The sequence below is a fragment of the Halichoeres trimaculatus genome, unplaced genomic scaffold (genome assembly GCF_033239565.1).
Source record: "Halichoeres trimaculatus isolate MK-OKI-2021-1 unplaced genomic scaffold, fHalTri1.1 fHalTri1_scaffold_18, whole genome shotgun sequence".
Taxonomy (NCBI): Eukaryota; Metazoa; Chordata; class Actinopteri; order Labriformes; family Labridae; genus Halichoeres; species Halichoeres trimaculatus.
In genome coordinates, this window is record NW_027437196.1 from 5650136 (window position 1) to 5676644 (window position 26509).

General features: G+C 41.9%; 4 protein-coding genes across 4 annotated transcripts; all 4 read left to right on the forward strand.

The window, feature by feature from the left end:
• Positions 1–1560: 1560 nt before the first annotated feature.
• Positions 1561–3514, forward strand: LOC141807426 (caspase recruitment domain-containing protein 8-like). Its single transcript, XM_074693443.1, has one exon. The coding sequence runs from the start codon at positions 1696–1698 to the stop codon at positions 3304–3306; it is 1611 nt and encodes a 536-aa protein (XP_074549544.1). The 5' UTR covers positions 1561–1695; the 3' UTR covers positions 3307–3514.
• A 1801-nt stretch (positions 3515–5315) lies between these two features.
• Positions 5316–12420, forward strand: LOC141807424 (uncharacterized). The gene is made up of 2 exons (XM_074693440.1): positions 5316–5394; positions 7993–12420. Exon 2 carries the CDS (start codon positions 8080–8082, stop codon positions 12385–12387), a length of 4308 nt encoding a protein of 1435 aa, XP_074549541.1. The 5' UTR covers positions 5316–5394; positions 7993–8079; the 3' UTR covers positions 12388–12420.
• Positions 12421–13745: 1325 nt separating this feature from the next.
• Positions 13746–17985, forward strand: LOC141807825 (uncharacterized). Its single transcript, XM_074694042.1, has 2 exons — positions 13746–13799; positions 15151–17985. The coding sequence occupies exon 2, from the start codon at positions 15230–15232 to the stop codon at positions 17966–17968; it is 2739 nt and encodes a 912-aa protein (XP_074550143.1). The 5' UTR covers positions 13746–13799; positions 15151–15229; the 3' UTR covers positions 17969–17985.
• A 2463-nt stretch (positions 17986–20448) lies between these two features.
• LOC141807425 (uncharacterized) lies at positions 20449–25410 on the forward strand. The gene is made up of 2 exons (XM_074693441.1): positions 20449–20529; positions 21938–25410. The coding sequence occupies exon 2, from the start codon at positions 22016–22018 to the stop codon at positions 25220–25222; it is 3207 nt and encodes a 1068-aa protein (XP_074549542.1). The 5' UTR covers positions 20449–20529; positions 21938–22015; the 3' UTR covers positions 25223–25410.
• Positions 25411–26509: the final 1099 nt, after the last annotated feature.

The following is a 26509-nucleotide window of genomic DNA, read 5'->3' on the forward strand; positions in this document are numbered from 1 at the left end:
CACAGTCGTAGTAGAGCGGCTAGGAGCAAGGCTAAACATCGGCCTGATCCTTATCGTCCACATTCTTCTTCAACTCTCTCACCACCAGAGAAGGCCATCAGTTTACAGCCTTTAGATGAACCGCTCTCAATGTCTAATGAAGATTCTTATCAAACCTTGAATAAGGAATGTTCCACAGCTCCAGAGAGAGTAGATTCTACACCCCCTGGTCCTGTGTGGCCAAAGAGCAGTACCGTACCCGACAAGGAGTTAGTGGACCTTTTGAACTCTTCTGCAATGTCATGCCTACCATCAGGACAATCCGACAATCTGCACAGCAGCTTTGGACCAGCAAATCCAAGCCCAAGTCTTGGAGCCGGTTTCAACAACGAGCCCAGTCCAGATGAACACTCTCTGCCTGCTGATTCTGACAAGGAGTTAGCTGACCTTTTGGATTTTTCTGCAATGTTTAGCCAACCATCAGGACAACCTGTATTTTTTTCAGGGAAGGTTAATCCTATACAAGCGCAATTACAAAAAAAATCAGACTATGGTCTGCAGAGCAGCTTGAGATCACGAGGTTCAAACCTTGGAGATGGTGTCAACTTTGAGGCCTGCCCTGCTGAACAGAAGTTTTTAGTGCAAAGAACACGACAGCGTTTGGGCCATTTTCAACAAGGAGGGCCTTGTCTAGCTGAACACTCTCTGCCTTCTGATTCTTACCCTCAACAAACTTTTGGTTCATTTCAAGGGACAGGAGAAGGCTCTCGTTTAGTGGAGCTTTTGAACTCTTCTGCAATGTCTTGCCTACCATCAGGACAATCTGACAATCTGCACAGCAGCTTTGAACAAGCATATCCAAGCACAAGCCTTGGAGCTGGTTCCAACTTTGGAGCCAGCCATGATGATGGGCAATGTTTAGTACAACAATCAAGACCTTATTTTGGCCATCTAAAACAAGGAGAGCCCTGTCCATCTGAGCACTTCCTGCCTACTGATTCTGACCCTCAACAAACTTTTGGTTCATTTCAAGGGACAGGGGAAGACTCACCTTCTTCTAGCTTATCATCCTCAAGTGAAACAAGGGGTCCTGTGCAATATCTCAATGCTGGCTTGTCCTCCTCTTCCTTCAGACTTCATGGAGATCTGAACAAATATTGGCTTGATCCTTATTCATATACTTCAAGTGCTCCTCTTCCACCCAAAATACCCAAAAAAGTTTTTGGAGCAGAGCATCCTGGAGGTAGTTCTTCCCTCTGGTGCTGGGAAAAACGTCCTACAGATGCAGAGGGAGTAGATTCTGCAGCCCCTGGTCCTGAGAGCAGTACCGTACCTGACAAGCAGTCATGGGACCTTTTGGGCCTTTTGGATTTCTCTGCAATGGTAAGCCAACCATCAGGACAATCTGCATTTATTTCAGCGAAGGCCAATCCGGTACAAGCACAATTACAAAAAAAATCAGACTATGATCTGCAGAGCAGCTATAGATCAGCATATCCAATCACAAGTCTTGGAGATGGTTTTAACTTTGGTGCCAGCCCTGCTGAACAGAAATGTTTAGTGCAACAACCACAACAGCGTTTGTGCCACCGAAAAGAAGGAGAGCCAAGTCCATCTGAACACTCTCTGCCTGCTGATTCTGACCCTCAACAATCTTTTGATACATTTCAAGGGACAAGAAGAGACAGGCCTATCCCTCAAATACACTTTGAAGCAATGAGGCAACAAACTCCCTGTTCCTTTTCTCTCCCTGGTCAGGCCCTCCCTAGCCCCAGCTTCTTTGAAACTGATACACAAGCGACCTCTTCCAGCTCATGTGATGTTGACTTCAGCTCCAACTTCAAACTTTGTGACAGTGTCCCAAGTCCTCGAGACCGTTCCCCTGATCCCCAAAACTCTTCCACTGTCACTGAGGGGAGCAGAGCACAAGCTGAGCGATCATCTGTCCACTCTGAAGCTGAGTCAGGAGGTGACGTTGATGCTGAAGTGGAGCTGGAAGCAGCTGTTACAGCTGTGAGCTGCTCAGTCACAAACACCCTACCATCCCATGCTCAGACCTGCTCCTCAGGTCCATCCTGGACTAAAGGACTCTCTGGATCTTTGCCTCGTTCTCACAGCTCCCCTTCACTGAGTCACATGACCTCTGCAGAGAACCAAACCTTAACCCGAGCACAGAGCTTACCTGATCTGCAGTTAAACAGCAGCTGTGAGCAGTTTACACCTGATATCACTGCTGATGAAGATGATGAAACCTACAGGTTCCAGTGCTCCAGTCCAGGTCTGTACCAGTGCAGCGTGACAGACCTGGTGTTCCACATGGAGGGAGAAGGGGACGTGGTCTACAGTACGGTCCCCTGGAACAGGAAGCTGCTGTCTCAGCGTCACAAGCAGCCTGCAGGACCACTGTTTGACATCAAATGTGAGCAGCAGAGTGTGTGTCAGCTCCACCTCCCACACTGTGAGATCCGCTCCACAGGTGGAGCTGACTTCTTGTCTGTGGCTCACTTTGATGAAGAGGGCATGGAGTTCATCGTCCCTCATAAGATCACAGAAACTCACGTCATCATAAACATCACAGGATTCTCTGCTTTTGGTAACGTCAAAGATGAAGACTCCCCACCTGCCCCGGTCAGGGCACTGGTTCTGGTCTTCTACAGGCCCCCTGCTGATCCTGATCCCACATCCTTCCTCAATCTGTTGTTGCTCCCGAAGAACGTGGTATTCACCGCTGTTCTACGTTACAGGAAGAAGTTAGATGGAGACGAACGATACATACCCATACCTCCGTACTGTAAACTGCAGCAAGAGCAGGACTACACTCTGTCCACCTGTCCTGGAGACGACTCAGTCCTGGTGCAACCAACAACAGCAGAGTTTGACTCTGACCATAACAACAACTATCTCCCATCATTCCAGGTGACTTTAGAAAAAACCATGACACACATGAAGCTGATTTTGAGTGACGTCAAAAGCTCTCACAGTGTCTGGGAGGGACAAGTTTGTCTTCCATCGTCAGGAGTCCAGAAGTCCTGTGGACAGAGCGCTCTGAATCTGCCTCCAAACCAGAAGCTTTGTAAAATACGGCTCGGCTTCATCGAAGGGATCTCAGAGCCAAACCTCAAATCTCTGATGGACAAACTGTTGGACAAAATGGTGATGACTGGCCCTGAGGTGGACTCAACAAACTACATGAGGGAAAGGAGGGACAAAGCTCGTTTTGTTATCGACACGGTGGAGAGGAAAAACAAAGGCTCAAAGATGATTGATGCTCTCCGTGAGCTGGACCCAGCCTTATCTGAAAATCTGGGACTGAATGAAGCTGAATGAACAGCTTCAGCTGCACATGATCCCGTAGTGCTGTTCACAAAAAGTTATCACAGCTGACTTTGAATTGCAATGAAATATTTTCAATTTGTTGTGACTTTGAACCAGCATCTTTTTTATACATTATTTAAGATTTGTATTCAAGAAATGAAGCTCGGTGTGTTACTCTCAGATCAATAGAAATTCATGATTCAGTGAATTCAAAATTTAATGCAGGTTTTTTTTTTTTATAAAATACAAAAAAATGTGTTGTTCGTTTATGCTTTCTTGAATCCTGTTCAAGTTTTTTTGACACCATTGCTGAGTAATTCAACAAAATGGATGGACATATTTTTTAAAAAAGAAGAAAGTAGTTCATTTTCAAACTTTTGGTTTTGAAGTTTGAAACATTTCTACATGTCTCTTATGTGTTTCTGTTTAATTTTTGCAATGTTTTGTAGTTTTATTCACACACACAGATCATGACCCTGTGTCTGCTAATTTTTTTACCCTGTTGTTTTATTCACAGCTTTTAAAATGAAGCTTGAGACGATTTTGATTTTGCTATTTTGATATTCTTTTACACCATTTGTTGAAGTGTTCAAAGCCTGACTTATTTCTTTGTCTATACATATGAATATATATATATATATATATATATATATATATATATATATATATATATATATATATATATATATATATATAAAATCCTGTTAGATGATATTAAACTGACTCACCTCCCTTAAAAACCACTTTGCTGCTTGAGTTTGAAGACGTTTTGTCAAAATGTGTAAAATGTTTGAACCATCTCAACTGAAACTGAGTTGACTTTGAATTGCAATTAAATATATTTTCAATTTGTTGTGACATTAAAAAAGCATCTTTTTGTACATTATTCAAGATTTTTAATGCCTTTAGAAATGTATTTAAATGTGTAACTTTCAGATCAATTGAAATTCATTATCCAGTGAACTCATAATGTTGATGCAATTTTTTATTTTTACAAAATGCAAAAATGTGCTGTTTTTAATGTTTGCTTAAATCCTATTGTTTATGTTTTTGACACTTGTTGAAAGAGTAACTCAATTTTACTTTGAAATTTCAGATGTTTCTAAATGTCTTTCATGTATTTTATATTAAATGTTTTGTAGTTTTATGCACACACACAGATCGTGACATTTGGTGTGTTATTTTGTTAGCCTGTTGTTTTATTCACAGCTTTCAAATTAAAGCTTGAGAAGAAGCAATTTGATTCTCTTTTATGCCATTTGTTGAAATATTCAAAGCACACACACATGAAAACCTCCAGCCTGACTAATTTCTTTGTTGAAAAAAAAATCTAATCTAATCCTGTTAAATGATATGAAACTGACTCACCTCCCTGAAAATCATTTTGCTGCTTGAGTTTGAAGACTTTCTTTGTCAAAATGTGTAAAATGTTTGAACCATCTCAACTGAAACTGTGAGTTGGCTCCTGATCCTTGTTGTAAGGGCGCCCCCTGCTGCATGTTTGACACTACAGCATCCTCACACCCACAGTGACAGGACGTGACTGAAATACTGAAAGCAACAGAAAAAAAATGCAGCGATAGAAGGCTGTTTCTGTTGACACTTTCAAAACCAAACATAAGACTATTTTTTTCACAGTTATTTTAAAACTCACAAGTTAAATATAAAAAAATAACGGAATGATGTGAATAAAAAAATCGCAGTACGTTTGTTATTTGTATGAGCAAGAGTGGAGTCTTCTAAAAAGAAAGTGTTTAGTACAGTAATATGACAAAGAAGCCATGCAGAGGTTATTTTAAAAAAGAAAACACTACGTGATATTTTCCTGTCGTGTCCTTTTTTACTGTAACAGTTTACTCAGCAGGACACAGTCATCACACACCTCTGATAATGTTGTGACACCGTTACTTCCACAGAAATTCTAACCCCCAGCGTTTCACTGAGAAAGAATTAAAGAACGCTGATTGGTGGTGTCAGAGTGATTGACGGCCGATTCAGCCAATCACAGCCGGTCGACCAACCCACCAGACCCGCTCAGAGTAAATCAGCAGGAGCTCTGAACGGTTACGCTTGACGAGATTTTAAACTCATCACGTAAAGGTAAGAGACAGATATTTGTTCCTTAACACCATTTTTTTTTAGCGTTTTTTATTCTCTGTCATTTAAGATGTATCAGCTAACAATTATTTAACAACATTAAGAACAGGAAGCAGGCTGTGGAGTTCAGTCAGGAAGTTTACCAGCGTCTGTCTCTTTTCAGAGCAGGTCCTAAAGTGCTTTTTAATCTTTACCCGATCAGTGATAGCTTTCTAACGACTTGTAATGACTTTGAGAATGTCCAACATTCTTGTTTTTGTTATTGAGAAGCAAAAATAAAAAAGAGGAGACAGACTGACTCAGCTACAAGCCAGGAAGTCAGGATAACATTACGATGTTCCAGGAAATAAAAAGTGGGTGTATTTTACATTAAATTTCAACCTGGAATTAAATTAACTCGGGTATTAAAAATACAACACAAAACGTGAGATGATCATCAGGAACAGGAAATATGATACCAATGATTACTATAAATTCATTTAATGAGGTTGTTTTCAAAACTAAAAGAAACTAAACAACAGATGAAATGTATTATTTTTCATTGTTTATCACTGTTTTTATTTAATGTATGTTGGGGGTGAGTCCCAGAGATAGGGGGCACCATAGTCTCTCCAGTTCAGGTGCTTTAGGTTCCTGGAGAGTGTGATGATGGGAGAGTTCAGTGAGGTGCTGAGGGACCTGGTGGTTCAGGGCTAAGGAGAGATAGGTGAGGAAGTTGATTTTAAAGTTGGTGTAGCTAGGGATGGGTACCAAATGTGGTACTTTTATAGGTACTGATCGGATTCTGTCAAAAGTACCGGGTACCACTTTACGTAAAATCAAAAGGTACCATGTTTAGGTCCCTAAATGCATCTTTGTGACTGAGAAGGAGTGGAAGAGTAGGCGATTTTCCAAGTTGATTGTTTTTTATATTGCATTATTAAACAAATTGATACCTTTTACCACATAAACACAAAAAGTACCAAAAATTGGTACCATTGAGTACCGGTACTGATTGCCAGGTACCGGGCAGCCGTACCAAATCATTTCAAATGTGAAAGGTACCCATCCCTACGTGTAGTGCATAAACTGTATAAAGAGTGGACAGCATGGCTCTGCTTTTTGCCGTTGTACATTCCTCAGCCAGAATATCTCTGTCAGAGGTGCTATCATTGAGCAGCTAGACTATGCACAGAAAATCTGTGTGGAGCCACGTCACATTTTTTTCCATTTAAGAGTCTGATCTCATTTTAGCTCTCCTTCCCAACATACCTTACAATCCCTGAACAAAATATGCAAGAACGGCAGCTGTCAGTCATGGTGAAAGGTGATATAAAACCTTGTTTTTAACATCTAATAGCTCATGAAAAAGAAACTTCAGAAAAGCAAGGACTTACACACAAAGCAGTCTATTGATTCACATCCCCACAATATACAAATGTGAGAATCATTTCTACGTGGTGTAATTATTTTTAAAGTCTGACCAGTGATGTGCACAGACATTTGAAGAGCAGGGGCAAAAAGGGCAAAAAAAAAGACACATACAACAACTGTTTTTGCCAACCAAGATGGCAGTTTACAGAATAGAATAGAATAGAACTTAATTGTAATTGTAACAAGTACAATGAAATTGAAGTCACAGTAGCAATCAAGAAAACAAAAGTAAGAAAGTGTATAGAAGGTGCAAAAAGGTCCATAAGAAAATAGATGCTGACAGCTTGTCCATCATTGTCCAGTCAGCCAGCCTCCACCTCCACAGGGTCCAGGACTGAGCTTCTTCAGCAGTCTGTTCAGTCTCTGTCTCCTGGATCCTGTCTGCTCACAGCAGGTGAAGCTCTTCCAATGTGGCGTTGGTGTCTGGTGTTAGCTCTGTTAGCCATGTCTGTGAATAGCATGATGCTATTCTGCCTTTTGGTATTCCCTCTGTTGCTGGGTTAGCACAGCTAGCTCGTCCATCTTATTGGAGATGGATCTTACGTTCCCAATAATGATGGATGGAGGGACAGGTCCATGTTGTCACTTCTTAGCTCACACCTGAGAACCAGCACGTCGTCCTCATCTCCTTCTCCTCACTTTGTGGGAAGACATCAGGTCTTACACCAGTTAGCATTGTCATGCTACAGGCTGCTAACAGCTGAGTTCACATGTAAACAATGCAGCCATGGTAACATGTAGCATCTCCAGACAAACAAAGGAAAAAAAGTAGTAAAAATATCCATTTGGTCATGGACACCAACCATTTTGGTGTCCATGACCAACATTACAAAGATGACGGAAAAGAGACGAAAAAAAATAACAAGAAACTGACAAAAAAGAGAGAGCTGCTGCAAGAGGCAGCCATAGCCGAAAGGGCAGTTTAGTGTGTTTTACCAACCAGGAGGGCACTTTATTGCACGTTTTGGCTCGAAACACACCCCCTGTGCACAGTCCATTTAAAATGAATGGAGAACAGAGTTTAAATCTGTATCGCCCAGCAACGACATTCAATTTTTTTACAGTCTACAGTGTGGTGAGAGATAAGGAGCTATAAATGATGCCAGTATCAATGTGTAACTGTGTTGCCACAGCTTTAGACCATCTCATACTTAAGAATATTCATATCTCTGTTTATTCTGTTTCAAGGCCGTCAAGCAGTGAAGACAACACAGAGACCAATCAAAGGCGATGTATTAAAAATCTTCATACGTAATCAAGATAAAAAAAGGAAAGATGCAACAAGAAAAAAGAGAAACTTCGTCTTCTTCTTCCTTCTATGCTGAGGAGGCCGGCAGCAGCAAGCAAACTGATGAGCCCACATGGATGAAGTTCAGTGAAAGATGGGAAAAGGCAAGGGGCAAGGCTCAGAGCTCAATCTCAGAAAGACAAACAAGCACAGTGTCGATGAGTAAAACTGGACTGCTTTCAGAATATCCAGTATCATCAGCAGGCCTCTCCAGCTCTTCAAGCTCTCTCTCTAAAAGCAATCTTGAGGAGAGGCTGGAAGTAGATGAGAAATGGCCAGCGTCGGACAAAACGTGCTTTAATCCCAGTCCACACATCTTTTATTCACCAGCCAGTGGAAACATAATTCCTGGTCTCGCTGTAAACCCTTTATATCCAATCTTTGACAAAGTTTTTCAAGAATATAGAGGAAAGTCCCAGCTCAGTGACTTTGGCTCTTCAACCAGCGGTTACATGAGCGATTCATCGGACAAAGGGTGTGAAAAGCTGGACAAGGACAATCAGTCGGCCATAGAAGAGAAGTTTTCAGTTGACGTCATTGATGAAAAACTATCAGATCAAAAACCTCTCAGTTCTCCTTCAAAGAGAAAGCTTTCTACAGCTTATGGAGCTAAAAAAAGAAGAAAAAGGCCAGGGCTTTGTCTCCCAGATTATTCTTCAACTTTGCTATCATTACCACAGTCAAGAGGCGAGACTATAGAAGGTCAAAGTTCAAACCCCCTAAGAATTGATCTTTCAAGAAGGATGTTGGCATCTTGGCAAGGTCAGTTTTATGATAGACAACATAGAGAGCATGACAAATTGGAGGATCTTCAAAAGTATCTTTGTCCATCAAATCTCCACGCACAAGGACCAAGACAGGACTTCATCCATGATCAGTCAGACTATGGTCATGGTACACTCCAAAGACAACAATCAAGTGGCAGCCCCTCTGTCTCCAGCCTTCTTCTCCCAATCACTCTTGAGGCCAGGCAGGAGAAAAGAGATCAGAAACAGCCAACATCAGAGGTACAGTACTATGGTCCCAGTATACACACTGAACATTTACCAGACAGTGGGAACATCTTTCCTGGTCCCAGTTTAGAGGCTGTAGATACAGTCACTACTGCAAAAATGACATATTCCTTTCCTAGCATGGCCAGAGTTCCTGTCACTGTTTTTTCATCCAAGCCCAACATTCATCCCCCCACACCTGTTCATGCGTCAACCAGCAGTTACACAGGTGACCTATTAGGCCCAGGATGGGAAGAGTTGGACAAGGAAAATGAGACATCTGTGGAAGAGAAGTTTACAGGTGGCTTCATCGTGGAAAAACTATCAGATCAAAGTGCTCTCAGTTCTCCTTCAAATATTTCTTCTCCCTCCAAGCCACCTAAAGTTTATGGTGCTGAGAATAAAAGCTGGTCTGGACCTGATCTCCCTGATTATTCTCCAACTCCCTTATCACTACCAGAGTCAAAAGGCAAGACTCTAAAAGATGAAAATTCAAAGCTATTTAGATGGAGGAGGCGGTCAAAACTTTGCAAAGGACGCCGTAGTGGCAAATTGGAGAATCTTCAAAAGTATCCTAATCTATTAAATCGCCACATACAAGGACCAAGACAGGACTTCACCCATCCTCATTCAGACTATGGTCATGGTACACTCCAAAGACTACAATCAAGTGGCAGCCCCTCTTCCTCCAGCCCTCTTCTCCCAATCACTCTTGAGGCCAGGCAGGAGAAAAGAGATCAGAAAAAGCCAACCTCTAGGGTAAAGATCTGTAATCAGAGTACACACACTGTTCATTTGCCAGACAGTGTGAACATCTTTCCTGGTCCCAGTTTAGAAGCTGTGGAAACGGTGACTACTGCAAAAATGACATATTCCTTTCCTAGCATGGCCAGAGTTCCTGTCACTGTTTTTTCATCCAAGCCCAACATTCATCCCCCCACACCTGTTCATGCGTCAACCAGCAGTTACACAGGTGACCTATTAGGCCCAGGATGGGAAGAGTTGGACAAGGACACACGGATGGCCATAGAAGATAACTTTTCCGGTAGTGATGTTGAGTCAGGTCATGATGCCATTGGTTTGTCTTCCAATATTTCCTTTCCCTTCAGACTTCATGGCGGTCTGAATAAAAATTGGCCTGATCCTAATCTTCCACATTCTTCACCAATTCCCCCTCTACAAAAAAAAGGCAAAACATCAGATTTAACAATAGTTTTTAAAGGTTATCCTTCAACCTGGAGGTGGGAGAATCCACCCACAGATCCAGAGAGAAAAGATTCTGCAGCCCCTGTTCCTGTGTGGCCAGTAGACCCCCCGAACAATGAGTTACCAGTGAAAAAGCTCCCCTTCACTCCCCGCTATAGCTTAACGTGTCCATTTTCTTCACCTAAATTAGAAATTATTTCAAGGGAGGCTGATGCTCCACTTGCACAATCACAGAGCAGCTCTGGATCACAACATCCAAGCACAAACCCCAGCGCTGGTTTCAACTACGGCTCCAGCCCTGCTGAAAAAATAAGTTTATTGCACGCATTGAGACAGGGAACACACGGAGAGCCCAGTCCAGCTGAACACTCTCTGCCTGCTAACCTTAAACAAACTTTGGATTTATTTCAAGAGATGAAAGAAATCTTACCTCATTCTGGCTCATTATCCTCTAGTCCCACTGATTTCCTAAAACTGAGTCCACAATCTCACAGCTTCCTCTCTTCCTCTCAGTCTAGCTTATCGTCCTCAAGTGATTCAACAGGTCCTGTGCTATATCGCGACGATGAATTGTCGTCTGTAAGCTCATTTGACGTTAACTTCAGCTCCAAATTCAAACTTTGTGACAGCGTCCCAGGTCCTCAAGACCATTCCTCTGATCCCCAAATCTCTTCCACTGTCACTGAGGGGAGCAGAGCACAAGCTGAGCAATCATCTGTCCACTCTGAAGCTGAGTCAGGAGGTGACGTTGATGCTGAGGTGGAGCTGGAAGCAGCTGTTACAGCTGTGAGCTGCTCAGTCACAAACATCCTGTCAACCCAGATCCAGACCTGCTCCTCAGGTCCATCCTGGACTGAAGGACTCTCTGGATCTTTGCCTCGTTCTCACAGCTGCCCCTCACTGAGTCACATGACCTCTGCAGAGAACCAAACCTTAACCCGAGCACAGAGCTTACCTGATCTGCAGTTAAACAGCAGCTGTGAGCAGTTTACACCTGATATCACTGCTGATGAAGATGATGAAACCTACAGGTTCCAGTGCTCCAGTCCAGGTCTGTACCAGTGCAGCGTGACAGGCCTGGTGTTCAACATGGAGGAAGAAGGGGAAGTGGTCTACAGGACGGTCCCCTGGAACAGGAAGCTGCTGTCTCAGCGTCACAAGCAGCCTGCAGGACCACTGTTTGACATCAAATGTGAGCAGCAGAGTGTGTGTCAGCTCCACCTCCCACACTGTGAGATCCGCTCCTCAGGTGGAGCTGACTTCTTGTCTGTGGCTCACTTTGATGAAGAGGGCATGGAGTTCATCGTCCCTCATAAGATCACAGAAACTCACGTCATCATAAACATCACAGGATTCTCTGCTTTTGGTAACGTCAAAGATGAAGACTCACCACCTGCCCCTGTTCGAGCAATGGTCTTGTTGTTCCACAGGCCCCCTGCTGATCCTGATCCCACATCTCTCTTGAATCTGCTGTTGCTACCAAGGAACGTGTCAATCCCAGATGTGGTGCGCTACAGGAAGAAGCTAATTGGAGATGAGCATTACATAGAGAAGCCCTCAGACTGTAAACTGCAGCCACAGCAGGACTACACTCTGTCCACCTGTCCTGAAGACGACTCAGTCCTGGTGGAACCAACAACAGCAGAGTTTTACTCTGACCACTATGACAACTATCTCCCATCATTCCAGGTGACTTTAGAAAAAACCATGACACACTTGAAGCTGGTTTTAAAAGACTCCAAAAGTTCCAACAGTGTCTGGGAGAGGAGAGTTTGTCTTTCATCATCAGGGGTCCAGAGGTCCTGTCGACAGAGCGCTTTGAATCTGCCTCCAAACCAGAGACTGTTTGACATACGGAGCAGGTTTATCAAAGAGGTTTCAGGACCTGTCCTCAAATCCCTGCTGGACAAACTCTTGCAGAAAATGGTGATGACTGACTCTGAGGTGGAGTCAGCTGACCAGTTTAAGGACAGAGGAGACAAAGCTCGTTTTGTTGTTGACACGGTGAGGAGGAAAGGCGAAGCTGCGAGTTCAGAGATGATCGAGGCTCTCTGTGACCTCGACCCCTACTACTCTGAACACCTGGGACTGATATGAACCATCATGAGTTATCAGATTCTCTCTTATAACCACAGCATTTTACTGTTCATTTTTATATGTGTATTTTTTTTTACAGTTTTTTTTGTATGTCTTTACTGTTTTTTTAAAAAGTAAATATTTATAACTTACATTTACTGTAAACAACTTTGTCTCCACTTGTTTCTGTCAGAAAAAATCAAGAGTAATGTTTTAAAACTTGACTGAAAACTTTACATGGGAGGATTTATTTGAAACACTTTAAAATAAGAGGATTAGTTTGAGCAGGTTATGATACAAACTGAAGTCAACATGATGCGTCTGATGATGCTCGATATATGTTCAAGAAACTATAAAGATTTATACACCAAAAAATATTTAATCCCTCTTACAAATTAGTTTTAGTTGCAAAACTTACAAACTTTTAATTGTTAGCAATAAAATAGTTTAAAGCAGCCAATTTTTAAATAATTTTATTTAAGTTTAATTTCAAATCATAGTTTTTTGGTCAAAGATAATTTTACCATTACAACGCAAAGACCTTGACCTTGTGTGGGTTACTTCTGTCAGTGGGTTTATATTCAACCTTGAATAAAGATTAGGAAGAATTCATTTTGTTTTTCTTTCACAACATTGGTAGAACTAATCAAAAGCAAAAACAAACAAAACCTCCAGCCTAACATCACTTTTTTTGTTACATACCAAGGCCTGAGTCAGTGGGTTTAAAAGGGGAATTTTATTTAATCCTATTAAATGATGTGAAACTGACCATTTGCTTAATAACTCTTTGCTTTATGATCTGTTCGAGCTCTTTTATTAAGAAATGTGTGTAATGTTTGTACCATCTCAAATGAAACTTAAACTGACAATTGGCTCCTGATCCTTGTTGTAAGGGCGCCCTCTGCTGCATGATTTACACTACAGCATCCTCACCCCCCAAAGTGACAGAGCATGACTGCAATACTGAGGACAAGAAAAAAATAACCAGCCAGACAGTTGTGATCAACAAAGACATGTTCCTGTCGACACTAAAAACAGGGAATGTTGAGAGCACTGAAAAGAATGAACTGGAAGAGAGTCCAGAGGGTGTTTTATTTTCATTATTATGACAGAAAAAATATCCACAAGACTCTAAAAATGACACTGTTCTCTTGTCGTGTCCTCTTTTTTATACTTCAACAGTTAGCACAGCAGGACGCACAGTCATCACGCACCCATGATGATCCTGTCATACTGCTATTTCCCTTTAAATTCTAACCTTTGACACGTTCCACTGAGAAAGAACTGAAGGAAGCTCTCTGGTGACGTCAGAGTGCTTGAAGACCGGCTCGGCCAATCACAGCCGGTTTACCAATCCAACGGACTGGTTCCTTAGAACCAGCTAGGATCGGAGCAGTTAGTCAAATACAGATTTTAAAACTCACCACCCAGAGGTAAGAGTATGGAGCTAATACCGACTTTTCTAACGTTTTCTGTTCTCTTTAATATAAGATGTGTCAGCTAACATTTATTTAAAGAACATTTATTTAGGAAACAGGCTGTGAAGTTCAGTCAGGAAGTTTTCCAGCGTCTGTCTCTTTTCACAGCAGCTTTTTAAAATCTTTGTCTTTACCCGACCTTTAGCGTCCAGGATAGCTTTCTAACGACATGTAATGACTTTGAGAATGTTCAACATTCATGTTTTGTTGTTGGAGAGAGGAGGAGAAGGACGAAGACAAAAAGGAGTGGCAGACTTCCTGATTTACAAACTAGGACGTTAGTATGAGATTTAACAATGTTCCGGGAAATAAAGAGGGTGAAGCTATCATTAAAGTCACATAGGAATATATAAATACGAAACACACAGACAGTCCTCACTCGCAGCAGATGAAATCATGTCAGTGTGTGTCTCATTATGGTCACGTATGTCCCAAAGAGGAGGGAGACAGGAGACAGCATCATTTAGTGACTTTAGTGACTTCTGGGACAGCCATTAGTGACTTTCCTTGCTGAGGAGTTGGCGTGTTGAACTAGTAATGTTTCACTCAGCTTTAATGATGTTTTAAACGGGAAACAGACTCACTCTTTCAGGTTTTTTATGGCTATACTTAATATAATTGATTAAGAATAATCGTTTCATCAAGGTATAAGGTAATCTGGGCTGTTTAAAAACAACAAGGTGTTATTGTTGTTGTTGTTGTTTGTGTGTGTGTGAGTGTGTGTGTGTGTGTGTGTGTGTGTGTGTGTGTGTGTGTGTGTGTGTGTGTGTGTGTGTGTGTGTGTGTGTGTGTGTGTGTGTATTAGGGATGGGTACCACATCAGGTACTTTCAAAGGTTCTGACCCAATTCTGTCTGTAGTACTGATTCATGTCAAATCAAAAGTTACCATGTTTAGATACACCCAACCTTGTGACTGTGAAGGAGTGGAAGAGAAGGTGATTTCCCATGCTGGACATGAACACAGCACTGCAAGGTTATATGTTAAAGGATAATTTACTAAAATAGAAAAACTTTGAGATTTTATGATTAAAAAAAATTATATTTGTTACCACATAAACACACAAAGTACTGAAAACTAAAATTGTTGCGTACCGATATCAATTGCCAGGTGAATTGTGAAGGGTACCCTCTCCTTTATATATATATATATATAATATAAATATAGATATATATTTATTTATTTATTTTGTTTTTGCTCAGTTGTTAAAAGTTTTTACTAACTTCTTACTGTGTTGCTACAGCTAAGACTTCCTCATACTTATATATATATAAATATTGATGTCTCTGTTTGTTCTCTGTTTAAAGGTCAAAGAAAACGCAGTGAAAAACATGAAGGAGATGCTTTGAAAAATCTTCATCTGAGATCAAGATTTAAAAAAAAAAGATGCAACAAGAAAAAGGAGAAACGTCTTCTTCTTCCTTCTCTGCTGAGGAGGAGGCCAGCAGCAGTAAGCAGACTCCTGCTAACCCAACACCATCTATGTCCCGCAGATCACATATTTCAGATAATTTACTCAGAAGAAAAAGACGTAGGCTTCGAAATCCGCTGTTTAAATCTGAAGCTAGTGAAGACTCACCACATAGCCTGGTCCCATCGATGGTTCTGGTGTTCTACAAGCCCCCTGCTGATCCTGATCCCACTTCTGTCTTGAGTGTGCTGATGTTACCAAGCAAAGTGTCGATACCAGATGTTCTGCGCTACAGGAAGAAGTTAGATGAAAATGAGCGCTACATAGAGATGTCCCCGTACTGTAAACTTCAGCCACAGCAGGAATACACTCTATCCACCTGTCCTGAAAACGACTCAGTCCTGGTGGAACCAACAACAGCAGAGTTTAACTTTGACCACCATGACAACCATCTCCCATCATTCCAGGTGGCTTTAGAAAAAACCATGACACATCTGAAACTGTTTTTAAGAGACGCCAAAAGCTCCAACAGTGTCTGGGAGAGACAAGTTTGTCTTTCATCTTTAGAAAACCACAGTCCCTGTGAACAGAGCGCTCTGAATCTGCCTCCAAACCAGAGACTACTGTGGATACAGAGCAGGTTTATCAAGGAGGTTTCAGAACCTGTCCTCAAATCCCTGCTGGACAAACTGTTGGAGAAAAGAATGATGACTGACTCTGAGGTGGAGTCAGCTGACCAAATTAGATACAGAGAAAACAAAGCTCGTTTTGTTGTTGAAACGGTGATGATGAAAGGTGAAGCTGCGAGTTCAGAGATGATCGAGGCTCTCTGGGAGCTTGACCCCATCTTCTTGTGTGACGTGGCCTGGCAGGAAAGACATCAGAAACGTCTGACATCAGACGTGAAGAGCTCTTCTTCCAGTCCGCACATTGATGATTTGATAGGTAGTAAACCTTTGTTTCTACCTTCTTTATCTCCACCTTTATCTTTTTATTCAGGGGAGGCTGGTTCTGTACATGCACAAAAAAAATCAGACCGTGGTCTGCTGGGCAGCTCTGGAGCACAATATACAAGTACAGCTGGTTACAACTACAGCTCCAGACAACTCAAAGGAAGAAGTTTTTTGCGCTTAGTAAGACAGGGCAAACGAAGAAAACCTTGGACGGCTAAACACCCTCTACCTGCTGATACACACATGACCTCTTTCATCTCATGTGACAGTGACTTCAGCTCCAACTCCAAACCTTCTGACAGCATCCCAGGTCCTCAAGACCATTCCTCTGATCCCCAAAACTCTTCCTCTGTCACTGAGGGGAGCAGAGCACAAGCTGAGCGATCATCTGTCCACTCTGAAGCTGAGTCAGGAGGTGACATTGATGCTGAGGTGGAGCTGGAAGCAGCTGTTACAGCTGTGAGCTGCTCAGTCACAAACACCCTGCCATCCGAGATCCAGACCTGCTCCTCAGGTCCATCCTGGACTAAAGGACTCTCTGGATCTCACAGCTGCCCCTCACTGAGTCACATGACCTCTGCAGAGGACCAAACCTTAACCCGAGCACAGAGCTTACCTGATCTGCAGTTAAACAGCAGCTGTGAGCAGTTTACACCTGATATCACTGCTGATGAAGACCATGAAACCTACAGGTTCCAGTGCTCCAGTCCAGGTCTGTACCAGTGCAGCGTGACAGGCCTGGTGTTCCACATGGAGGGAGAAGGCGACATGGTCTACAAGACAGTCCCCTGGAACAGGAAGCTGCTGTCTCAGCGTCACAAGCAGCCTGCAGGACCACTGTTTGACATCAAATGTGAGCAGCAGAATGTGTGTCAGCTCCACCTCCCACACTGTGAGATCCGCTCCACAGGTGGAGCTGACTTCTTGTCTGTGGCTCACTTTGATGAAGAGGGCATGGAGTTCATCGTCCCTCATAAGATCACAGAAACTCATGTCATCATAAACATCACAGGATTCTCTGCTTTTGGTAACGTCAAAGATGAAGACTCACCACCTGATCCGGTCAGGGCACTGGTTCTGGTGTTCTACAAGCCTCCTGCTGATCCTGATCCTAGCTCTCTCCTCAATGTTATGTTGCTGCCGAGGAACGTGGCGTTCAGGGACGTGCTGCACTACAGGAAGAAGTTAGATGGAAACGAGCGCTACGTAGAAACATCCCCATACTGTAAACTGCAGCCACAGCAGGACTACACTCTGTCCACCTGTCCAGAAGACGACTCAGTCCCGGTGGAACCAACAACAGCTGAGTTTGACTCTGACAACTATGACAACTACTTCCCATCATTCCAGGTGACTTTAGAAAAAACCATGACACATCTGAAACTGTTTTTAAGAGATGCCAAAGGCTCCAACAGTGTCTGGGAGAAACGAGTTTGTCTTTCATCGTCAGGAGCCCAGAAGTCCTGTGGACAGAGCGCTCTGAATCGGCCTCCAAACCAGAAGCTTTGTAAAATACGGCTCGGCTTCATCGAAGGGATCTCAGAGCCAAACCTCAAATCTCTGATGGACAAACTGTTGGACAAAATGGTGATGACTGGCCCTGAGGTGGACTCAACAAACTACATGAGGGAAAGAAGGGACAAAGCTCGTTTTGTTATCGACACGGTGGAGAGGAAAAACAAAGGCTCAAAGATGATTGATGCTCTCCGTGAGCTGGACCCAGCCTTATCTGAAAATCTGGGACTGAATGAAGCTGAATGAACAGCTTCAGCTGCACATGATCCTGTAGTGCTGTTCACAAAAAGTTATCACAGCTGACTTTGAATTGCAATGAAAAATATTTTCAATTTGTTGTGACTTTGAAAAAACATTTTTTTGTACATTATTAAAGATTTGTATTCAAGAAATGAAGCTAGGTGTGTTACTCTCAGATCAATAGGAATTCATGATTCAGTGAACTGAGAATCTGATGCAATTTTTTTATAAAATGTAAAAAAATTGTTTTTTTTTTATGTTTTCTTGAATCCTATTGTGAGTGAACCACTATTGTTGAGTAATTCAACAAAATGGATGGACATATTTTAAAAAAAAGAAGAAAGTAGTTCATTTTCAAATCTTTGGTTTTGAAGTTTCAAACATATCTACATGTCTCTAATGTGTTTCTATTTGATGTTTGCAATGTTTTGTAGTTTTATGCACACACACACAGATCATGACCCTGTGTCTGTTATTTTTTTTTACTGTGTTGTTTTATTCAAAGCTTTAAAATTAAATCTTGAGAAGAGTTTGATTTTAATTTTGCTATTTTGATTTTCATTTACAACATTTGTAAAGTGTTTAAAGGGGACATATCATGCTTGTTTCTCCTTTTCACTATGCCAGACTAGGATGCCTGTAAAGCATTTCTGCCCTCAGTACAAGTCATTTAGTTCCTTCATTGCCCCATAATAGTGTTCTCAATATCCTCATTTTAGGCCATTCTGAAGATCTCATTTGAAACGCTCCGTTTGGAGAATGACCTCCAGTAACCTCGCAACGTCACAGCCCTTTGTGCTCTGATTGGTCAGTTCTATCAGAGGGGCGGAGGGGGTAGAGCCAGGGGGCGGTATTTACAAAATCGCCACATTGAATGGAGCAGACCGAGCGAGTTTGCTGTTTGCCAAAACTTCACCAGACATTGATAGCACTAATAAAATGGCAGAGTGTAGGATACGTCCTTTTGTGTTGGACCCTGAGTCAGACCCGGACGGTTCTGCAGCTCAGGAGGAAGAAAATCTACCTGGACACAGATCATCTCAGGACGCTTCAGTGTGGTGAGTCAAAACGGTACTGTAACATGTAGAGTTTATACGTGGAAATAAAGGCAGACTTCCCCAATAAACTATTTCTATAACAGGGCTCCATCCTGCTCCTTCACTTTTCTCTGTCTGTTTTATCCATCATGCTGAAAGTGTAGTCTAAAGATCGCCTCTACCGTCAGTTCCTCACTATGTTATAACCGCAGCTTTATTGTGGTCCAGGTTCACAGAGCATGTCAGAACAAGCATGCAAATATCACAGTCTCACAAGTATTACGGCGTCTGCTAAAACTACAGTGTTTTAACTGCTAATTCACCATGTAAAGCTGAGCTGTTCCGCAGAGCAGAGTCCCTGCATCCAGCACTCAGTCAAGTTAGCCAGAGGTCGTCAGGAGCTGTATTTATACTCAGCTCTTGTGGGTGTATCCCTTGGTGGCGGTTGTGTGACTAACTGACATCACAGAGGAGGAGCTGCTTTATCAGATACTCCAATAAAAAGAAAGGATCCTCGTGTTGTCACGAAGGTCGAAATCTCGCGGCCGAATGGCAATTACCTATTTTCAGAGGCATCAAATCTCGTTCTAGGATATCAGAAAAATACAATATCTCATTTTTTGAAAATTCAGGGGGTGTAAGGTCTTGTTTTCAACTTTATTATATGTAGGTATTAAATCAGGGATCAGCATGATATGTCCCCTTTAAAGCACAAACAGCCTGACTCATTTGTTTGTCAAAAAAAAATCATATAATGTAATCCTGTTAGATGATGTGAAACCAACTCACCTCCCTTTAGGATCACTTTGCTTTTTGAGTGTAAAGACTTTTTGTGTCAAAATGGGTAAAATATTTGAACCATATCAATTGAAACTGAAACTGAGTTGGCTCCTGATCCTTGTTCTAAGGGCGCCCTCTGCTGCATGATTCACAGTACAGCATCCTCACACCCAAACTGACGGAGCATGACTGAAATCCTGAGCAGCAGAAAATAATTGTAATCAACTTAGATCTGCTTTTGTTGACATTTTCAAAGCCAAGAGTAAGACAATTTTTTTTTCACACAGTAAATTTTAAAATTCATGAGTTAAATATAAACAGAAAACACTGAAGTGGTTGAAAAATTATCACGTTATGTTTGTTATCTGTAGAGTCCATAGAGTTTTTTTTTATTATATTGATGTGACAGAAAAGCCATCCAGAGTTCACTTAAAAAAAGCAAAACAAAAAACAAAACATTTGGTTCTGTTCTCTTTGTCATGTCCCTTTTACTTTAACAATTCACTTAGCATGACACAACATAATAACAAACCTGTAATGATATTGTGATACCGTTACTCTCTCAGAAATTCTAACCCCAGCGTGTTTCAACCATAGACTGTAGAGGAAAGCTCTCTGGTGACGTCAGAGTGATTGAAGACCGGCTCAGCCAATCACAGCCGGTTTACCAATCCAACGGACCCGTTCCTTAGAACCAGCTAGGATCGGAGCAGTTAGTCAAATACAGATTTTAAAACTCACCACCCAGAGGTAAGAGTATGGAGCTAATACCAACTTTTCTAACGTTTTCTGTTCTCTTTAATATAAGATATGTCAGCTAACATTTATTTTAAGAACATTTATTTAGGAAACAGGCTGTGAAGCTCTGTCAGGAAGTTTTCCAGCGTCTGTCTCTTTTCACAGCAGCTTTTTAAAGTCTTCGTCTTTACCCGACCTTCAGCGTCCAGGATAGCTTTCTAACGACATGTAATGACTTTGAGAATGTTCAACATTCATGTTTTGTTGTTGGAGAGAGGAGAAGGACGGAGACAAAACGGAGTGGCAGACTTCCTCATTTACAAACTAGGACGTTAGTATGAGATTTAACAATGTTCCGGGAAATAAAGAGAGTGAAGCTTACATTAAAGTCACATAGGAATATATAAATAAGAAACACAGAGACAGTCCTCACTCGCAGCAGATGAAATCATGTAAGTGTGTGTCTCATTATGGTCAAGTATGCCTGTCCCAAAGAGGAGGGAGACAGTAGCATCATTCAGTGACTTTAGTGACTTCTGGGACAGCCATTAGTGACTTTCCTTGCGGAGGAGTTGGCGTGTTGAACTAGTAATGTTTCACTCAGCTTTAATGATGTTTTAAACGGGAAAAAGACTCACTCTGTCAGGTTTTTTATGGCTATACGTGATATAGCCTAATCGATTGAAAATAATCGTTTCATCAAGGTATAAGGTAATCTGAGGTGTTTAAAAACAACAACAATGTTTTGTTGTTGTTGTTGTTTTTGTGTGTGTGTGTGTGTGTGTGTGTGTGTGTGTGTGTGTGTGTGTGTGTGTGTGTGTGTGTGTGTGTGTGTGTGTGTGTGTATTAGGGATGGGTACCACATCAGGTACTTTCAAAGGTTCTGACCCAATTCTGTCTGTAGTACTGATTCATGTCAAATCAAAAGTTACCATGTTTAGATACACCCAACCTTGTGACTGTGAAGGAGTGGAAGAGAAGGTGATTTCCCATGCTGGACATGAACACAGCGCTGCAAGGTTATATGTTAAAGGATAATTTACTAAAATAGAAAAACTTTGAGATTTTATGATTAAAAAAAATTATATTTAATACCACATAAACACACAAAAGAACTGAAAACTAAAATTGTTGCGTACCGATATCAATTGCCAGGTGAATTGTGAAGGGTACCCTCTCCTTTATATATATATATATATATATATATATATATATATATATATATATATATATATATATATATATATATATATATATATATATATATATATAAATAATATAAATATAAATATATATTTATTTATTTATTTTGTTTTTGCTCAGTTGTTAAAAGTTTTTACTAACTGCTTACTGTGTTGTTACAGCTAAGATACTTATATATATAAAAATATTGATGTCTCTGTTTGTTCTCTGTTTAAAGGTCAAAGAAAACGCAGTGAAAAACATGAAGGAGATGCTTTGAAAAATCTTCAACTGAGATCAAGATAAAAAAGAAAAGATGCAACAAGAAAAAGGAGAAACGTCTTCCTTCTTCTCTGATGAGGAGGAGGCCGGCAGCAGTAAGCCGACTCCTGCTAACCCAACACCATCTACGTCCCGCAGATCAAATATTTCAGATAATTTACTCAGAAGAAAAAGACGTAGGCTTCGAAATCCGCTGTTTAAATCTGAAGCTAGTGAAGACTCACCACATACCCTGGTCCAGGCAAAGGTTCTGGTGTTCTACAAGCCCCCTGCTGATCCTGATCCCACTTCTGTCTTGACTGTGCTGATGTTACCAAGCAAAGTGTCGATACCAGATGTTCTAAACTACAGGAAGAAGTTAGATGTAAATGAGCACTACATAGAGATGTCCCCATACTGTAAACTTCAGCCACAGCAGGAATACACTCTGTCCACCTGTCCTGCAGACGACTCCGTCCTGGTGCAACCAACAACAGCAGAGTTTGACTCTGACAACTATGACAAGTACTTCCCATCATTCCAGGTGGCTTTAGAAAAAAACGTGACACACTTGAAACTGTTTTTAAGAGACACCAACAACTTCCACAGTGTCTGGGAGGGACGAGTTTGTCTTTCATCGTCTGAGGTCCAAAGGTCCTGTGGACAGAGCGCTCTGAATCAGCCTCCAAACCTGAGACTGTTGTGGATACGGAGATGGTTTATCAATGAGGTTTCAGAACCTGTCCTCAAATCTCTGTTGGACAAACTGTTGGAGAAAATGGTGATGACTGACTCTGAGGTGAAGTCAGCTGACCAAATTAAATACAGAGAAGACAAAGCTCGTTTTGTTATCGACAGGGTGAGGAGGAAAGGTGAAGCTGCGAGTTCAGAAATGATAGAGGCTCTCTGGGAGCTCGACCCCGTCCTCTTGTGTGACGTGGCCTGGCAGGAAAGACATCAGAAACCTCTGACATCAGACGTGGAGCGCTCTTTTCCCAGACCACACATTGATGATTTGCCAAGCAGTAAATCTATTCCTCTACCTTCTTTAAAGCGCGCCACATCACTGCCTTCAGTTAAAGTAATCAAACAAAATATTTCTGAACAATGTATGTTTGAATTATCTCCGCCTAAATCAGGAATTATTTCAGGGGAGGCTGATGTTCTACATGCGCAAAAAAATTCATACTATGCTCTGCTGGGCAGCTCTGGAGCACAATATACAAGTACAGCTGGTTACAACTACAGCTCCAGCTCTGACAAAAGAAGACGTTTAATGCAAGTATTAATTCAGTGCAAACAAAGGGAACTTTGGGCAGCTAAACACCGTCTACCTGCTTATACACATGTGACCTCTTTCAGCTCATGTGACAGTGACTTCAGCTCCAACTCCAAACCTTCTGACAGCATCCCAGGTCCTCAAGACCAGTCCTCTGATCCCCAAAACTCTTCCACTGTCACTGAGGGGAGCAGAGCACAAGCTGAGCGATCATCTGTCCACTCTGAAGCTGAGTCAGGAGGAGACATTGATGCTGAGGTGGAGCTGGAAGCAGCTGTTACAGCTGTGAGCTGCTCAGTCACGAACACACCAACTATCCAGACCTGCTCCTCAGATCCATCTCAGGCTGAAGGAGTCTCTGAAGCTTGGCCTCTTTACAGCTTCTTCTCTTCCTCTGATTCTAGCTTATCGTCCTCAAGTGATTCAACGGGTCCTGTGCTATATCGTGATGATGAATTGTCCTCTGAAAGCTCATTTGACGTTAACTTCAGCTCCAACTTCAAACTTTGTGACAGTGTCCCAGGTCCTCAAGACCATTCCCCTGATCCCCAAAACTCTTCCACTGTCACTGAGGGGAGCAGAGCACAAGCTGAGCGATCATCTGTCCACTTTGAAGCTGAGTCAGGGGGTGACGTTGATGCTGAGGTGGAGCTGGAAGCAGCTGTTACAGCTGTGAGCTGCTCAGTCACAAACACCCTGCCACCCCATGCTCAGACCTGCTCCTCAGGTCCATCCTGGACTGAAGGACTCTCTGGATCTTTGCCTCGTTCTCACAGCTGCCCCTCACTGAGTCACATGACCTCTGCAGAGAACCAAACCTTAACCCGAGCACAGAGCTTACCTGATCTGCAGTTAAACAGCAGCTGTGAGCAGTTTACACCTGATATCACTGCTGATGAAGACCATGAAACCTACAGGTTCCAGTGCTCCAGTCCAGGTCTGTACCAGTGCAGCGTGACAGGCCTGGTGTTCCACATGGAGGGAGAAGGGGACTTGGTCTACAGGACGGTCCCCTGGAACAGGAAGCTGCTGTCTCAGCATCACAAGCAGCCTGCAGGACCACTGTTTGACATCAAATGTGAGCAGCAGAGTGTGTGTCAGCTCCACCTCCCACACTGTGAGATCCGCTCCACAGGTGGAGCTGACTTCTTGTCTGTGGCTCACTTTGATGAAGAGGGCATGGAGTTCATCGTCCCTCATAAGATCACAGAAACTCACGTCATCATAAACATCACAGGATTCTCTGCTTTTGGTAACGTCAAAGATGAAGACTCACCATCTGATCCAGTCAGGGCACTGGTTCTGGTCTTCTACAAGCCTCCTGCTGATCCTGATCCTAGCTCTCTCCTCAACGTGATGTTGCTGCCGAGGAACGTGGCGTTCAGGGACGTGCTGCGCTACAGGAAGAAGTTAGATGTAAACGAGATCTACGTAGAAATGTCCCCACACTGTAAACTGCAGCCACAGCAGGACTACACTCTGTCCACCTGTCCAGAAGACGACTCAGTCCTGGTGGAACCAACAACAGCAGAGTTTGACTCTGACAACTATGACAACTACTTCCCATCATTCCAGGTGACTTTGGTGAAAACCATGACACATTTGAGGCTGTTTTTAAGAGACACAAACAACTCCCACACTGTCTGGGAGAGACAAGTTTGTCTTTCATCGTCTGAAGTCCAGAGGTCCTGTGGACAGAGCGCTCTGAATCTGCCTCCGAACCAGAGACTGTTTGACATAAGGAACAGTTTTATCACGGGGGTATCAGGACCTGTCCTGAAGTCTCTGATAGACACTCTGTTGCAGAGAACAGTGATGACTGACTCTGAGCGGGAGTCAGTGGATGTGATAAGAAACAGAGGAGACAAAGCTCGTTTTGTTGTTGACACGGTGAGGGGGAAAGGTGAAGCTGCGAGTTCAGAGATGATCGAGGCTCTCTGTGACCTCGACCCCTTCTTCTCTGAACACCTGGGACTGATGTGAACCATCATGAGAACAGATGAGATTTTCTATTTACTGATGAGATTCTGTGTCTTTTGTTTCATATTAAAATTGTATATTGATTTATGCATAACCCTACTGTCATGTATGCCTTATTAGTTCTTGGAAGTTATCAACATTATTGATGAACTGATTTAAAATACGGAATAATGCTAAATAATTAAATATATATTCACACTATTTTACAAAAATAAATAACTGTAAAGTTATCTATATGTTCATGCAATTTGATGTATGTTGCCATTTTATTATTTTCAAAGTCCTGCTGATCATTTGTTTTTCTGCTCTTGAGATAATCTTCCATCACTCTCATTATATTTTTAAAATGTATCTTCACTGATCATATCATGGTGCTTTACTTTGTTTTGCATGTACTGTACCTTTTACACATTTTTGATGTAACGGCTAGTAGTTCTTTGCAATGTAATTCATCTCCACAAAAGACATTTCAAAACTGTTCTTGTACCTGTAAAGACCAGCAGGCGGAGACATTCACCTTTTAAATATGAGTTGAGCTTGGTGTAGATGTTGAACTCTAGTTATTTAAATACTGTCTTTTTTTACTGTGTTGATTTCTATGGCAAGAAGTAAACATGTTTATATTTGGTTCATTAATCGTCTTTTTTAAGCACAGTCTCAATTGTTGTAATAAATAACATGGAGATATTTGTATCAGTGTCAGTCTGTTTTATTATCTGCTAAGAACTCATCACAGAAGCTTTTAAATCAAACTACGAGATTGCGAATTTGCCAAAATCTCTGCAACAGAAACAAATGGATGGCGTCACGTACACTACGTGATATTTTATACATCATATGTCAAAAACTTGATTATGGCGAAAGTTGCCGTTGTGTTTTTTTTCTGCCGATAAATTACTTTAAAATAAAAACAATTAAAAAAGTGTCGGTTGGATTGCTTTCTATTTCATTTTAGCTTACACCGTCGATTATTTAAACTATTTTTACGTGTTTTTTTTGAGTCCTACGACAACTTCCGGTTTCTCTCTCGCTAGCTGCTGCTAGCTTGTCGCTCATGAAGTGAACGGTTTAACGGTTTGCAATAAATATCAAGTAAGAACAATGTAAAACAGCTCAAACGAACTGTTTTTTCCTTTAAATTTCAACAAAAATGTGACTTTTTATCTACTGTAGTTTAAAAACTCAATTCTTTACTCGAGATTTTCAGTAAAGACGGTGGTTCAAGTCAGGTGACACACACTCGCACACCTCACCTTTTTTTCTTTTATCTCATTCCTGTCATGTCATGCA